The sequence below is a fragment of the Ascaphus truei genome, chromosome 6 (genome assembly GCF_040206685.1).
Source record: "Ascaphus truei isolate aAscTru1 chromosome 6, aAscTru1.hap1, whole genome shotgun sequence".
In the NCBI taxonomy this organism is placed as follows: domain Eukaryota; kingdom Metazoa; phylum Chordata; class Amphibia; order Anura; family Ascaphidae; genus Ascaphus; species Ascaphus truei.
In genome coordinates, this window is record NC_134488.1 from 107,948,468 (window position 1) to 107,965,290 (window position 16,823).

At 46.5% G+C, this 16,823-nt stretch overlaps 1 protein-coding gene across 3 annotated transcripts in view; it reads right to left on the minus strand.

The window, feature by feature from the left end:
* Nucleotides 1-322: 322 nt before the first annotated feature.
* AP2A1 (adaptor related protein complex 2 subunit alpha 1) overlaps nucleotides 323-16,823 on the minus strand; it is a 31,974-nt gene continuing 15,473 nt past the window's right edge. The window contains exons 14-23 of one of the 3 annotated variants that reach the window (XM_075605685.1): nucleotides 14,984-15,145; nucleotides 13,931-14,088; nucleotides 11,345-11,410; nucleotides 5,591-5,673; nucleotides 5,301-5,391; nucleotides 4,955-5,077; nucleotides 4,415-4,531; nucleotides 3,740-3,809; nucleotides 3,339-3,481; nucleotides 323-2,803 (exon numbers count right to left, since the gene is read on the minus strand). In XM_075605685.1, coding sequence (XP_075461800.1) covers nucleotide 2,803; nucleotides 3,339-3,481; nucleotides 3,740-3,809; nucleotides 4,415-4,531; nucleotides 4,955-5,077; nucleotides 5,301-5,391; nucleotides 5,591-5,673; nucleotides 11,345-11,410; nucleotides 13,931-14,088; nucleotides 14,984-15,145 — 1,014 coding nt within the window. In that variant the 3' untranslated portion in view covers nucleotides 323-2,802. The remainder of the gene's footprint in view (nucleotides 2,804-3,338; nucleotides 3,482-3,739; nucleotides 3,810-4,414; nucleotides 4,532-4,954; nucleotides 5,078-5,300; nucleotides 5,392-5,590; nucleotides 5,674-11,344; nucleotides 11,411-13,930; nucleotides 14,089-14,983; nucleotides 15,146-16,823) is intronic. The other 2 variants (XM_075605682.1, XM_075605683.1) reach the window with 2 other exon arrangements.

Below are 16,823 nucleotides of genomic sequence, written 5' to 3' on the forward strand. Positions count from 1 at the left end.
ACTGACAAAATATTGGCTTATTTCCATGGAAAGCCCATAAGTGCATTAATAATGAAACCCATATTTTAGGATTTTACCTGTATAGAGAAATTCTCCCATGACCTGGGTATTTCTTTAAGAATACAACATGGAACTTTGTAAAGACTGAGGGATGCAACTTGTGTATGTTTTTGGAAGGCTGCATGACCCAGTTTTAAACAAACAACAGGATACCTTTATACCCAAAGTTAGAGTTTTAAGAGCTGACTTTTTAGTCCACTACTACAGGTAGATCCTACACGAAAGAGGTTGGAAAGCATCTCAAACACATAAAACAAAGGCATTAAAATGAAGCCATGGCTCAACCTTTTATTCCAGGACTTTTCGTGGGGATGAGTTTATAAAATACACGGATAGAAAATATGCAAGTTTAATATGATACAGAATGCACGAAGCTTCAGCAATACCTCCATATGCAGACACACACACACACACACGCACACTTAACTAGCAGTGTACTACACAAAATAAGGATCAGCACCAGCGAGGACCACACTCAGAACTGAGAAAACGCAATTAAAACCAAGAATACCCTCCAAAAATGGCTAAAAATATAAAAAAGACAGGTGAAATACACCTTGACTGCAATAAGGTGGAGATTATCCGATGGCCTCCCAACCCTAATAATGCCTTGTTTGACTGAGTGACAAAACATCTTCAAAGCTAAAAGAACATACTCTAAATTGCAGATAAGGTGTATGTTGATGAAGGGGTTTTAAGATTTACAATTTTACTTTACGCAGAGCAATAATCCCGGGTCTTGTATAGCGGCCATAACTAGAGCCTGTTGTGGGAAGCACAACTTTCCCCAGCCTTCCACTGCCACCTAGAGATGAAGGGCGGGTATTGAAGAAGGATCACATACTCTTGTAGGACTCAAATGGTGGTAGAGGAGTGACTGCCTTACTGGGCTGCTCTGGTTTGGTCTGTCCTTCTCAGAAGTAGGAATGGAGCTCCAAGACTACAGATTGCAGGGATGCATTAAATGGTGCATCTATGTACCGTGATTATGCATTAAACATTTATATAATATTTTATATATATTTATATATATACCTATGTACATAGGCAGGTAAGCATCCTACCATTCAAAACAAATATTTAAAAAAAAAAACGCACTGTGGCAATTACAGGCCATACAATTCTGGAAATAAAAATAACATAAGCATGATATCTGCAAGGCAGGTTGAGAAGTTCCATGGGAAGGTAATATGACCTCCTGCATCAACTAAAATTTTGGGTGTGAAGTATTGGAGGGACATGATTTTATACCACGGGTGTAAAGTTTGTGTGTATTTGTAAAGAAGAAATTGATATTGAACTTTCATGTGTTTCTGTGTTCTCAGGCTTGTTCTGGAACCTCTGAAGGTTACAATTTGCCTTTTCAACACCCAGGGTAAGGCAATAATGATGGAGATGACAGTGGGGGACTGAGGGGGGATCTCAAACATACAAGTGCATACGCATTAAATGATTCTACAACGGACAAAGACAGTGTTGTAACACACTGGATACACTACTGAGGCATGGAATGTTTGAACAAAAAAAGACAAACCCAGACATGATCGCACTGAGATACAAATACACTTTAGAGGACAAGTTTCAGCAGCTGGCCCCAGAACGTTTGAGTATAAGCTGAAAAGTACAGCAAATTAATTACTAGTTCAATTGGCTCTGTGATGGGCCACAATAAAACAACACTAGTTACTACACACCACTGACAATGTGAAAACCAAAATGTCATATGTCAGCGACAACAAATATGTTTCTCGTCCTACAGAAAGCCATGAGTTTAGCAAGGTGAGAATACATATCAATGGTTGAGACAAAGCTTTTTCCATCCACAAGCTGCATTTGGCCCAATTTTTTAAGAAGTTATCAGCAAGGAACAGACATTTTTTTTAAATGCTGAAATAAAATACGATGCTGGTCTACCTGTAAACACTTTGGCCTCAAACTATTTGTGAAACCCTGTTCATCTACCTCTCACTCGCGCTCAACTATGCCTCCTTAATACCTTAACTGCTGAAAGGGCATGCAGTTATTAACAGAGCAATCAATGGCTTCTCCTCTTGCAGAGAAGGTGTTGATGAGCACAAGAAAGAAAAAAACAGTTATGAGAAGATAATGATAAAGGAAGGAGAACGATGGATTACTTCTGCTTTACTTATTCCAACGAAATCTAATTCCGGAAAAAATTAGATTTCAATTGCACATTATTCTTTCAATAAGCAACATTTCCACTTCTGATAAAATGATATGCGCTTGGGCCCCCATGGCCAGACCTTCGATCCCTTGTCCTTCTAACAGCCAGAGGCAGCATGGAGGGAGGCACCTTCAGCCCATAATATGGGCGTGCTCTGCATCATGCATCCCTTTTAGAATAGTTACTTTATAGTCACAACAATAATGACAAAATCTAGTAAAACGACCACACATCTTATTACAATAAGAATATTAATAGTTCGCCTTATCTTGTTTGTTTTACAAGTTCTAAGTCTCTTTGACATTACTGGACTCAGAATACACACACACACAATCTGCAAAGATGGGGCTCCGACAACTCCACCCTTGCTGCCACATGCACACAGACTCGCACGTTTCCTCAATGCATGGTTAACCCTCCATGTAGTAGTGTTGTTTGTTTGTATTCTTTACTGCCTTTAGTGGACACATTCTTGTTGGCTTAAAACTGCTTGGATAAGAGCTCACATAGGTGCTTGGAGACTGGCTCCTTGCTGGTTCTCAATGTAAGACGGTACATCTGAAATGAAGAAGACAGGGATAAATGCACCTGTGTGCAATGCTGCATCCTGATAATGTTGGCAGTGGTAACATGTGACAGGTTGATAATGCAAATATTGAGATAGCTACATATGGTATAGTATAAAACAACATAACTTCAGATGAAACAAGTCTGTTTCACTACTGCCAAAGCAGAGTACATTGTGGTACAGGGCCCGGGAAACCCTATGCACACGCATTGCTATTAAAGTTCTGCATCACCATGTCTCTGGGTGTGCAAAAATTAGTAAATTATGCCACCTACGTAACTATTTATTTCATACTATTAGAATCCATATATCAATCTTAATAATGGACACATCTCACATCACCTTCATAGGAACAGACATAAAAGGGTTTAAGTCAATTAGAAAACCCTTTTGCTCAGGCCCATCTATATTGGTGCTGCCTTTCGTTAAAAGTGTTGTCTAAACTGTAACCCCATCACTGCCACAGGACCTCAAAAACATTGCATAACAGTCAGTGATGGGTCTAAGCATGCAGAACATAATCACCATGTTACCTGGGCTTGAATGTTGGGCTCTAGACGAAGCAGACAGCCAACCTGGACTGATTTAGTCTGGATGATCCCAGCGCCCACGTAATTATCTGGGTTAGGATCCACATTCTCTAGGAGTGCTGTGCCAAAGCCCAGCAACTGAAGAACAGGGACAAGAAACACGTTATCTGTCAGCTCTACACACTAAAATTATGACTTGTTCATTGAACTCCCATTCACTGCAGTAGTCAATTAACCTTGACCATAATGATCTCACTAAAATAGGATGCTACTGTTAATAGCTCAGCACAAAACGTATAAAGTGGATGTTTCTTGCATGCAGGTCAGAGAGTGTATGTTGATGGAGGAGGTTTGGTTTGCTGAGTAGTAATGCAGGTTTCTAGAGTGAGTTCTTACCTTTGCCTTCGTCACTTCAGAGTCCATAGGATGACTGGCTTTGAAAATCTTCTGTGCTTCTTGCTGTGGGCTGCAAAAGGATACGAAGGCCGTTTTACATTTTGGGTTCTCCTTTCTCCAGCTGCTCAAAAGAGCACTCAACATAAGGCGTGGGCAACGCCAATCCTCAAGTGCCACCAACAGGCCAGGTTTTCAGGATATCCCTGCTTCAGCACAGGTGTCTCAGTCTTCGATTGAGCCACCAGTGCTGAAGCAGGTTTACCCTGAAAACCTGACCCGTTGGTGGCCCCTGAGGACTGGAGTTGCCCACTCCATGTCTACATCATCTTTACCCCAAGACTGTGCTTTTCACCAGCAGAGAAACAGCAAGCTTTCCCTATCGGTGGCAAGGACTCATGGTTTGGAGAACCATGACTCCTAATAGCTCATCTTGAAGAGGAAAACCTCCATGTATACACATACATATATACCAAGGGTAGACAGTATAAACAGGATGGCACCTTAAAAAAAATACCACAACCCTTTCAGGAGTTACAGAACAAAGATTTAGAACACTATGCAAACAAGCAAATTATCAATACCATATAAAAATAGACAAATATATGGCTATAAGCAGAACTCGCTGTTCTCGTTACTCTTTCGTAACAGATTGATTAATGCAAGTATTTAGCATACAGGCTAAGCTGCTTCCAACGCTGGAAGAAGTCTTGGGACGGCATTTCAGTAGCTTGGAAGAACTTGTTGATGGTAATTGGCAGTTTCAGGGTGATGTTCTGTAACGTCCCTCCATACCTGAAAAAGGAGATGTGAGTGAGTTAATGCAAGGGTGCGCAAACTGGGGGGGGGGGGGGGGGGGGGGGACAAGATTTTCTAGAAGTGGGGGGGGGGCGCAGCAGTTACAGAGGCCCCACACTCCTCCCCAAGGCATTTAAATTAAATGCAGGGGGAGGCGTACCTGCTTTCAGCCGGCTTTTCTCCATGGCAACGCGGCATCAAATGACGCCGCGGGTCGTGACGTGCCATGTCAAATTACACTGCCGGGCCACGTGACGCCACATGACGCCGGGTCCTAGGACGGGGGGAGGGGATTTGTGAGCGCTTGGGCTGCCAGGCAGGGGTGTGCAGCACAGAAACTTTGCGCGCCCCTGAGTTAATGTACAGGGAAACGAAACAAATGTTGCTCAGGTCTGCAATGGAGCCAGCATTTGGACACACCTGAGTTTAATGCTGGTAAGCGGAGCCTCATCAAAGTCGGTCAAGCACTCAATGTTCAACACCTGTTGAACTTGAGCTCCTCCTTCCACCATTGGGTCAACTGGCTTAGTTTGGATGTTGAGCTGTAAGCATTCACGTTAAGGATGACTATTATGCCAAAATGTCAGACAGGATTAGAAGAGGATACCAAAATGGTAATGAAAGAAACAGAAATGGACAAAATATGTATCTGTGGGAAAGACAAACCCTTTGAGGATGTATGAAGGAAATAGTGTGTGAAAGAAGAGAAAAGATTCCTGGCTTCCTCTTAATGCACCCCAAAAGCAAATCCCAACGGTAGAGGATATGACTCTGCAGCTCCCCTGGATATGTAACTGTTGGAGTAAAGCTCTGGAATTGCACTGAGGTTTTGTTCCCATAGAACAGGTACATGCGTCCTACAGTAAACAGAAAAAAGGTAAATATGGAGGTTAATTCCTTCAGTGGGAGAGAGATCAGGAAAGCAGTCAAGAGCTATTTTTTTTTTACAGGCCCCCAACTGCACCCCCACATCACTGGAAGGTTTAAACCAATTTGATACTAATGGGGGAGGAAAATTGGTTGTTGCCCAATACTGAAGCCCTTTTATCACATTACCTAGGTTCTGGCGAAATTCTGACTTCACCCCGATCTGCAGAAGCTGGTTCTCAAAGAGGACACCATTATTCTTGCATACAAACCTAAAAACCATAGAAATACTGTCAACACCTAGTTGCAATATCTTTTACTAAACAATAAACAAGCCTTCATCTTACATTCTCGCATGCTCATCATTACAGACAGCTACACAACACTACAAATATCACATGGTTTTAATAGCGATGACAGCCCTTTCATATTTATGTCTTGTTCACGGTCAATAGCAAGAGGTGAAAGCTTCTTCTTGGATACATTCTAAAGCACATGATATGAACACCATCATTATTGAACGGCTTTTTCTACAGAGCAATGTACGGTGATCACTTTAGACACTGTCTTAGCCTAAACAAAACTGTAAATTCTGATGTTAAAGCAGCAGTACCACTTGCACTTAAGACCGTCACCCTCCCAGGCAATCATAATAGCCCCTGAATAATTTAATTTTACGTATTTTTTTTTTTTTTTTTAGTAACTATATATCTTATACTATATTAGTGAAAGCACTGTATGTTTGCCTGCCTGGATGTCCGGTGTCCCTAGCGGCAATCTCATTGGTCCCTTGGGCCGCCCGCCCCCGCACACCTCTCATTGGCCTCACACACTCACACCACCCCCTTGGCCCGCCCCCCACACCTCTCATTGGCCTGAGGCGGAGTGACGGGCCAAAGGTCCACAAAAAAAAAAAAAAAAACACACACACACACACACACACTGTCACACACACACACACACACACACACACACACACACACACACACACACACACACACACACACACACACACACACACACACACACACACACGGGGGGGGGGTGTTACATACATTAGCGGGTTAGCAGCACATCTCCCGCTATCTTCCCCACCGGTCCCGGAGGCTCCGCCTCTCCCTGTTTCCCGCGCTTTCACCCCCCCCCCCTCCACGTGGGAGCTGCCGGACGGGTGAGTGAGCGGTCTTCACGTCCCCTCACCCCCCTTCACCTCCCCTCACTCACTTCCCCTCCACCCCCCCCCCCCCCCCGGCGCCGCTACAGTCAGCGGGGGAGCGGAGTGATCACCTCCCCTCACTCACTTCCCCTCCACCCCCCCCGGCGCCGCTACACTCAGCGGGGGAGCGGAGTGATCACCTCCCCTCACTTCCCCTCCACCCCCCCCCCCGCCCGGCGCCGCTACAGTCAGCGGGGGAGCGGAGTGATCACCTCCCCTCACTCACTTCCCCTGCACCCCCCCCGGCGCCGCTACACTCAGCGGGGGAGCGGAGTGATCACCTCACTCACTTCCCCTCACTCACTTCCCCTCCACCCCCCCGGCGCCGCTACAGTCAGCGGGGGAGCGGCCACAACACGCTGCCTCCCGCCTCAGATCCACGTGGGAGCTGCCGGACGGGTGAGTGAGCGGCCGGACGGGTGAGTGAGCGGCCTTCACCTCCCCTCACCCACCCCTCACTACACTTCCCCTCCCTTCCACATCCACTTCACCTCACCTCCACCCCCCCTCCACCCCCCCCTTAACCTCCCCTCCACCCCCCCCTTAACCTCCCCTCCACCCCCCCCCTTAACCTCCCCTCCACCCCCCCCCCCCACCCCACCTTCACCCCCACCCCCACCTTCACCCCCCTTCACCCCCACCCCCACCTTCAACCCCCTTCACTCCCCCTTACAACCTCCCCCCCTTCCCACCACCTCCCCCCTCCTCCCCCCCTTTCAACCCCCCCCTTCCCACCTTCCCACCACCTCCCCCCCCTTCCCACCACCTCCCCCCCTTCCCACCTCCCCCCCCTTCCCACCACCTCCCCCCTCCTCCCCGCTTCCCACCACCTCCCCCCTTCCCACCACCTCCCCCCTCTTCCCCCCTTCCCACCACCTCCCCCCTCTTCCCACCACCTCCCCCCTTCCCCTCCTCCATCTACCCCCTTCCCCTCCTCCATCTCCCCCTTCCCCTCCTCCACCTCCCCCCTTCTCCTCCTCCACCTCCCCCCTTCCCTTCCTCCACCTCCCCCCTTCCCTTCCTCCACCTCCCCCCTTCCCCTCCTCCACCTCCCCCCTTCCCCTCCTCCACCTCCCCCCTTCCCCTCCTCACCTCCCCCCTTACCCTCCTCACCTCCCCCCTTACCCTCCTCACCTCCCCACTTCCCCTCCTCCACCTCCCCCCTTTCCCCATCCCCCCTCTTCCCCCCCTTCCCCCCTCTTTCCCCCTTTCCCTCCTCCCCCACCTTTCCCCCCTTTTCCCCTCCCCCACCTTTACCCCCTTTCCCCCTTCACCCCTCCCCCCCTTCACCCTTACCTCCCCCCCTTCACCCTTTCCCCCACCTCCCCCCTTCACCCTTTCCCCCACCTCCCCCCCTTCCCCCTTCTCCTCCCCCCTTCCCCTCCACCCCCCTCTTCCCCCTTCCTCTCCTCCACCTCCCCCTTCCCTTCCTCCCTTCACCCCCCCTTCACCTCCAGTCACCCCCCCCCTTCGCCTCCTGTCACCCCCCCCTCCCTTCACCTCCCGGCAACCCCCTCCACCTCCCGTCACCCCCCCCTTCACCTCTCCCCCTTCACCTCCCCTCACCCCTCCTTCACCTCCCCTCACCCCCCTTCACCTCCCCTCCGCCCCCCCTTCACCTCCCCTCCACCCCCCCCTCAGCACCCATCCTCACCTCCCCTCCGACCTCCCCTCCGCCCCCCTTCACCTCCCCTCACCACCCCCCACCACCCCTCCGACCTCACCTCCCCTCCTTCAACGCCTTTCGTCCGCCCTCCCGCCTCTGCCTTTCGCCCACCCGCACTTCTGCCTTTCACCCGCCCACCGCTCACAACCCCGCGCCACACAGCCGCCGCACGCACTAAACAGACCTGCCACACTCGACACACACCCGCCGCCTCTCACCCACCCCACACACTCGACACACACCTGCCGCATCCTGCCCCTACGCAACAATATCACTGACCAGCTGTCACCTGCACTCGCCACACACCCGCCGCCTCACACCCTAGCAGGACCCCGACCCACAGCCAGCACTCACTACCCACGCGCCACCCGTACTGAACACCCACCCGCCGCCTCACACACGCTCACACCCTAGCAGGACACACGCCTCACATTTTCACATCACTTATGTCACCAAAATATTCATTGTACTGTGGTGTGTTTACAATAAACCATTTTTATACAACATCGTATTACATTTTCTTCCATCTTTCTTTTCAACATTATTATCCAACCTTTACAACAAATAGTCATCTATTGTTCAAACGATTTATAAATAATACGACCTATTACGCATTTACATCCCGGGCAACGCCGGGTCTCTCAGCTAGTATATATATATATATATATATAAAAAAAATATTTTCCCCAATTTCTAAAATTAGGGTAACATTGGCAAAGGTTGGATTACATTACATCCCTTTATTATATTACATCTATTTTAGCAAGAAGCACAGCTGAATTTAAAAAAAAAAAAAATACAAACCACCACACATTCTAAAAAGTTGCTTCTGACATTTTAATAACAGTTATGCCAAAAAGACTGACAAATAGCAGTACTTAATCTCCTAGAAGGAAACAACCATGCAGCAGAAGAGACAGATACAAATATATGTCTTAGATGTATTGGTATTGACATTACTATTCTAAATACATGTGTGACTGGACAGGGAACTGGATCCAAACAAATTCGGCACAAAAAAGCCCTTTGTATAGAGCAGGGGTGGCCAACTCCAGTCCTCAAGGACCACCAACAGGTATGGTTTTCAGCATATCCCTGCTTCAGCACTGGTGGCTCAGTCATTCTGATCGAGAGGCTACATCTAGCACACTCGACTCCTCTCTCACATTCTCCTCTCACATTCAAAACGTTTCTAAAACTTGTCGCTTCTTCCTCCGCAATATCACAAAGATACGCCCTTTCCTCTGTTACTCGACTGCTAAAACTCAGACTCAGGCCCTCATTCTCTCCCGTCTCGACTACTGCAACCTCTTGCTGCCCGGCCTCCCTGCGTCTCACCTGTCTCCCCTACAATCTATCCTAAACGCTGCTGCTAGAACCACTCTACTCTTTCCTAAATCTGTCTCCGCGTCTCCCATCCTGAAATCCCTCTCCTGGCTTCCGATCAAATCCCGCATCTCACACTCAATTCTCCTCCTCACTTTTAAAGCTTTACACTCTTCTGCCCCTCCTTACATCTCAGCCATAATTTCTCGCTATGCACCATCCCGACTCTTGCGTTCTTCTCAAGGATGTCTTCTTTCTACCCCCTTTGTATACAAAGCCCTCTCCCGCCTTAAACCTTTCTCACTGACTGCCCCGCACCTCTGGAATGCCCTTCCCCTCAGTACCCGACTAGCACCCTCTCTATCCACCTTTAAGACCCACCTTAAGACACATTTGCTTAAAGAAGCGTATGAATAGCACTGTGGATAATCCTGGACACATGATTACATAAAGCTTGGTCCCCTGCAGACGCACTTACTAGAATTCCCTACCTACCAATTAGGCTTCGTCCCTAGAGACTGAAGCCGCGCTGAGGGGAAACATTATCCCTATCAGCACGGCTTTAGAGGGCGCTTCCGCACGCTTCCGCAGGCGTGCGGAAATGCAGGAGACAGGCAAGTTTAAATTTTGCCGCTCATGCAAGCGCAGGGCCAGTCACGTAACTGCCAGAAGCCAATGGCAGTCCGTGACGTCGGCGCCATGACGTGGCGCCCTAGCCCCGCCTCCCACCCTGCAAACAAGCGCGCTCGCTGACGCTCATGCAGGGACAAGAAAAATCTCCTGTGTGTGCAGGTGAGCATCAGCGCTGCCCAGCTCTCTTCACTACACTATGTTCCAGGCCTTAGATTGTAAGCTCCTTGGAGAAGGGACTCCTCTCCCTTAATGTTACTTTTATGTCTGAAGCACTTATTTCCATGACCTGTTATTTATATTATTTGTTATTTATATGATTACAACATGTATCACTACTGTGAAGCGCTATGTACATTTATGGCGCTATATAAATAAAGACATACAATACAATCTGCGTCGTCCCAAAAGCGGACGTCTGAAAGTGTTCCTCAAACAGCTCCTCTTTGCACAGAACCAGCGTGCTAAGGGGTAGCATCTGAGATTTATTGCTGCTATGTGTTTCGTCAACCCCACCCCATGCAGTGTTTATGACTGATTAAAGGAATTGCAAAGCCCAGCTCAATGAATTCAGAACCCCTTCAGTCTACACCTGCGTCTCCCCAAAGGCGTTAGCCAAAGGGCAGCCAAAGGGTATCCATCGATTGCTAATGTTAGAGCTGCTCGATTGCTTCTGAAACTCACCAGCCCTCTCATCCCCTGTACCCAATGTCTACTTACCCTGCCTATAGATTGTAAGCTCCTTGAGGCAGGGCCTCTTCTAACACATTACAGGCCTATCCCATCTCTTCTAATACCATTTTAATCCTGTCTGTAAATGTTACTTATGCCCATAATCATATCGCTAACTTTCCATGAAATGTCTGAACGGAATATGTAACCTTTCTTCATTTAATGCAACCTATTATTATAACTGTGACTTTCCCCGTCTGTCTCTTGTGTAACAAAATAATTGTAGCTGTTCTCAAACTGACTTTAAAGTATTGCAATGCCCCCTTAAGTAGAGGCCTGTTTTTACGTAAAAAATAAATGATTATGATGAAAACCTGACCTGTTGGTGCCCCTCCTTGTGTAGAACATGCAGGAATACACATGCCCCTCTTACTTGTTTAGGAGCTCATCGGCCTCAGCAATAGGTAAGGCAGGATCCTCGGACTCAGCAGTACCAGAGCTATAAGCAAGGAGGCAGACCGAACATGGAAAAGGCAGACAAAAGAAGCAAGGAGGAAACCAGAAAAGGAAAAACAAAAATGAATCTATTAGGATTATGAATAGTGTTAGTTACAACATCTAGAGTCCCAGAAATTAGTCATGCAACATTGACCAGAAACAGCAGCGCTCATAGTAAAAGCAAAAGACAAAATATTACTGAGAAGTCTATCCCCCAAACAACCATCAACTTTTGTCTGTCTGAGTATGACCTCGATCCCCTCTTTAAGCAAACCAGAACTCTTGCATATTCCATTAAAAAAAAAAAATTTATGTGGGGAATTAAGGGCTACTATAAGGCCTCGGACATGGTGGCATTCACAGCGCTGACGATCCAGCTCAAGCCGGAGCTTTTTTGTGTCCCTGCATGAGCGTCAGCGTGCGCGCTTGTGAGCCGGGTGGGAGCTGGGCGGGAGGCGGGGCTAGCGCGACACGTCACGGCGCCGACGTCACGGACTGCCATTGGCTTTTGGCAGTCACGTGAACGGCCCTGCGCTTCCCTCAGCGGGAAAACTTACATTTTGATGTCGGCTGCAATTCCACACGCCTCCGCACGCCTGCGGAAGCGCCGTCTAAAGCCGTGCTGATAGGGATAATGTTTCCCCTCAGCGCGGGTCAGCACGGTCTTTTTGACCATGGCTCTGGCCTAAGGGCTTATAAACAAGATCATTAATACATTGATATCCTATTAATCTCTTCACCTGGATCTCGTGATCATTGTTGCGAGAGGGACCCATTTGGCAGTGAAATGTTTCAACTCATTCCTACTAAATATTTTGCAGGATGGAGGCATTAAAAAGAGATAATCCAAGTAGTTTAAAAAATATATATATGCAGCCTTTGATTACCTTTATTGAAAACTAATTACCTAAACTGCCGATCGATTCGTTCTCCTGGGATCGATCAGCAAAGATCCTGCTTCCCAGGGTTCACTAAATGGCTGCCTTTCAGTTTCAACCAATCCTTGTTCAGTGTAACTCAGGAGCATACAACGTATTCTTATATTACTAAGGTAACATTATCTTTTGTTACAGTTTGCTGTTAAATCTGCTGGGAATATTGGCAACAAATTATCAAACACAGGAAAGTGTTACAAAGATCTTGCCCTGCTTGGAAGGTGTTTAAAACCTTGTACAGAAATCAAAGGATTATCAGAATATTAAAACGTATTAAAAATGGCATATAGGGCTCGTCCAGGGTGAAAGAGAGCGCGCTGGTGCTCGAGCACCGTGATGTCAGGCGCTCATGTTGCTTGGGCGCTTCTTGGCCTGCTAGGTGCGCGCATAGGGGGGTCGTGCCCGTGACGTCACGTGAGCGGTTCACTCTCATTGGCTGAACCGCGCACGTGACCAGCGCAAGCGTGACAAATACAATTTTTTTTGTCTCTACAAGCTTTGCGCTTCCCCACGCTCACGCGCAGTATGGAAGCTACAATTGAGTTTCATTGTTTTGATTGCGCAGCTAGTGAGCGCTTTCACCCTGGACGAGGCCTAAGAATTGAATAATAATTTTTAAAAAAGTAGTAAGTATCATCTTATACTACAGAACCGATTTATTTATAAAAAAAAAAAAGAGACATGTAGACTATTGCTTTGATTGCTCCTTTAACTGGCAATAATCACAAATATGAATATTAGCAGGGCAAAATAGCCACAGTATTAATTTGTCATGATACCTAGCATTCCATACCCTGGTTACTAAATCAGCCCTTACTCTGAAGACTGGGCTGCATCGACCAACAGAGACGCAGGACTCTCAGAGGGCGGGTCCAAATCACTGCACATCATCCAATCACAGGCAGGCACAGCAAGACAGACAAAGACAAGAAACAATCCCACCAGCAGCAAGACAGCAAAAGGGAAACCACAGGCGAAGAAAGAAGACAGAAAACCTACATGCAATTAGACCGTCAGATACAGAAATAAAAACAACCAAAGCAAACACGCAGAATAAATCCCGTCTCTAGTCATTTTTAGTGTTTGCAGAGTGTGTAGAAAACATAGACCGCATGAACAGTTCAAGCCCTGAAACACTAATCTATCACACAAACTACTACCGGTTTTGATACCAGTTACAGGTGAGCACCTAATGTAGACAATCACCAACCAGGAATTATATGGAATTCTAATGTTTATGTTAGGGGGGGATGGCGGGGAGGGGGCTTATGCACAATGAGTTACGTCACAAACCAACAAAGGCTAAGCTCCTGCATGCTTTATTTAACAGTCATTTCATGGTATGTTTGCTGCACATCTTACTGCAGAACATCTTCAAGTGGTTAATATGCGCTGCTGGGAATTAGGCAGCACCTGTTACATCGACCCATATAGAGATAGATGGATCAACCACATAATAAGGGGAAACGGGGGACGAAATATATAATTCCACGCTGATCAAATCACTTGTTCAACATTAATCAATTTATGTTCCGCGTGCCAAATCCGCAGAATATGATAAGAAAATAAAGCAGTGGGTAAATTACCTGAGAAAATTCTCGTCAGCGCCTGTAGCTAAAGAGACTGCGCCAGAGGCGGCGTCTGAGAATACGTCAACCAATAGGCTGCCAGAGCTGGGTGCAGCTGATCCTGTTACAGGGGCGGCTCGAAAACCTAGAAGGTCGGACGATGGGGAAGGGGTGGACTGTGAAAAAGAAGATTGGGCACAATGATGAATAAGATTTCACATGTTTAAACCATTTATCACTTTCCTGTGTTCAATAAACTCTGTCTACTCCACTGTGTCTGGAATCAAAACATACTTTTTCAAAGAAACAAAATACAGCCTTAATAACACCAACCCAGTCGCGCAACTACATTTTTTTGCATCATGCAATATTACTTAAAACATAGCGGTGAATAGGATAAATATCCCCTTCCCTTCTTCACATTTATATTTAATCTATAATACCTTTATTTTACAACTTTTCACTTGGATTTTATAGTGCTGATAGGGCCAGAGTACATGCTTAAATCATGTGCACCACACAACTGTAGTAATAATAATAAAACACCTTGTCGTTACTTTAAACTAGAGGTCCTTCATCTGACCAATGTCGCAGCTTCAGAAATGTCTGAACGTAATGGCATAAGAGTCAATTTCTCATGCACTCTTAGATTCTAGCAAAAATTAGGTGCAATGCGACACACCAAAAAGGAAAGTAAGTAATACCTCCAGTTACCGGTGCTCCTGGCTCAGGGAATACCTGTCCGAAGAATCCAGAGCTTGAGTAAAGTGGATGATCCAGGACACTGCTGTTAAAATAAATTCTACTTTTCAAAAATCCGCAGTGCCCTGGATCATCCACTTTACTCTTAGATTCTAGAACAGGGGTGGGCAGCTCCAGTTCTCAAGAGCCAGCAACAGGTCGGGTTTTTCAGGACATCCCTGCTTCAGCACAGGTGGCTCAATCAGTGTGCTGAAGCATGGATATCCTGAAAACCTGACCTGTTGTTGGCCCTTGAGGACTGGAGTTGGCCACCCCTGTTCTAAAGAGTGGCCCATGCTGCCGCAAGATGGCGGTGTTCCCGTATCTTACCGCAGTGCTCGCGGCAGGCTCTACTCCGTTGATTTCAGAGTTTTGCTCTTTCTTCCCTTCCTCGAGCTCATTTACTGCTCCGGGTCCTTTCTTTTTCTTAAGTTTGGCCAGGATGGAGGATTCCCGCTCTGGGAAGGGGGGCATCTCCTCTAGGACTGTAGCCTGCGTAAAACCGGGAGCAAAGCCAGAATCGAACACGGGGTCAACATTTCTCTTAAAAATACTATCCCAATTTGGGCTTTGTCTATTTCTGATAAAAAGCTGATAACTGATTATATATTTGATCGCTATTTCAAACCTTACAAACTGTAGAGCACAACATTCATATTTTGGGACATCCATGTGCCAGACATACAACAAACGTCTTAATAATAATAACTTTATTTCATATAGCGCTTTTCTCCCAATGGGACTCAAAGCGCTTCACAATTACAGAATAGTGCGCGGTACGCAGCACATAGGAATTATTACAGAACAGGTCCCTGCCCCGTGGAGCTTACAATCTATGTTTTTGGTATTTGAGGCACAGGGAGATAAAGTGACTTGCCAAAGGTCACAAGGAGCTGACACGGGGATTTGAACCAGGGTCGCCTGATTCAAACTCTGTGTCGTTGTTTACAGAGTCAGTATCTTAAAGGTGTTTCTTTGTACATGTAATGAATATTTGTTCAGAGCTTTATTGCTGTATTGTCCTGAACAACGCTTTGATCTCAAAATATATTTTATAATGCAGTGTTTTTTTAAATGCTGAAATTAAAAAACTGGATATAAAAAGGTCCTTTTGGAAGCAGGTCATTTACCGCTCTGCTTCCCGAAGTTATGCCCCACAATGCCTTTGAGAGAGCTATGCAAGGCATTATGTGGTGTAACTTCGGCAAGCTGTGCAGTTATGGGCAGCTCTGCTTCCAAAGTGGTTCTTACATCACCCCTAAGGCCCGTTCTATACTGCATGCGGCCGTGCGCACGCGCCACATGCTTTTCCCTGTTATAGAGCCGGGAGCTGCAGGTACTGTGTATGCGTGAGTATATGCGTGTGCATGGGTTGTGTGAGTGAAGAAAGTCCTAAATAAGATTTTTTTAAAGAAAAAATAAAGTTTAATAAATAATTTTTTATTTTATTTGTGCACTTATTGACACACACATCAAAACATGCATACATACACACACATACATTTGAGCACCGGTAGCGGCGCAAAATCATCCCTCCAACCGTCTTCGTCGCTGTCTGTCGGCTCCCCGCCGTGCGCAGCCCTTGTATAGAAGGGCTGGCTGACCTCAGCCATCTATAACTGCCGTGCGCGCGCACTGCGTAGCACGCCCCGGCACCATAGAACCAGCCTAATTTTGCACTAGACATGGACGATAGATTTAACTCAGGTGTGTGTGTGTGTGTGTTTGTGTGTTTGTGTGTTTGTGTGTGTGTGTGTGTGTGTGTGTGTGTGTGTGTGTATGTGTGTGTATGTGTGTGTGTGTGAAAATGTCAACTTCCAATAAAAAAAATTAAAAGTGCAATCCTTGGTAGCCAACCAAAAAAAACAAAATTTTGTAAATAATTGGACAATCTAAGGGACTTCCTTACACATATGTAACGATTCTTAAAGCAAATATTTAACCGATTTTGTTTTTTGGGGGAATTAAACATCAAATGCTTTTCATTGGGGCGTCTGAATTTATTATCAATCAAGTGTTCATCTACCCTTATGCCTCCCACGCCCCACATCCCTCTCCGAGAAAGGGGAGAGAGGGGGTCTACCTTGCTGAACACGGTGACATCGCAGGAAATGGGAAATCAAAACAGAAACTTGAAAAAAAAATATATTATAAAAAAAAAACAAACAAA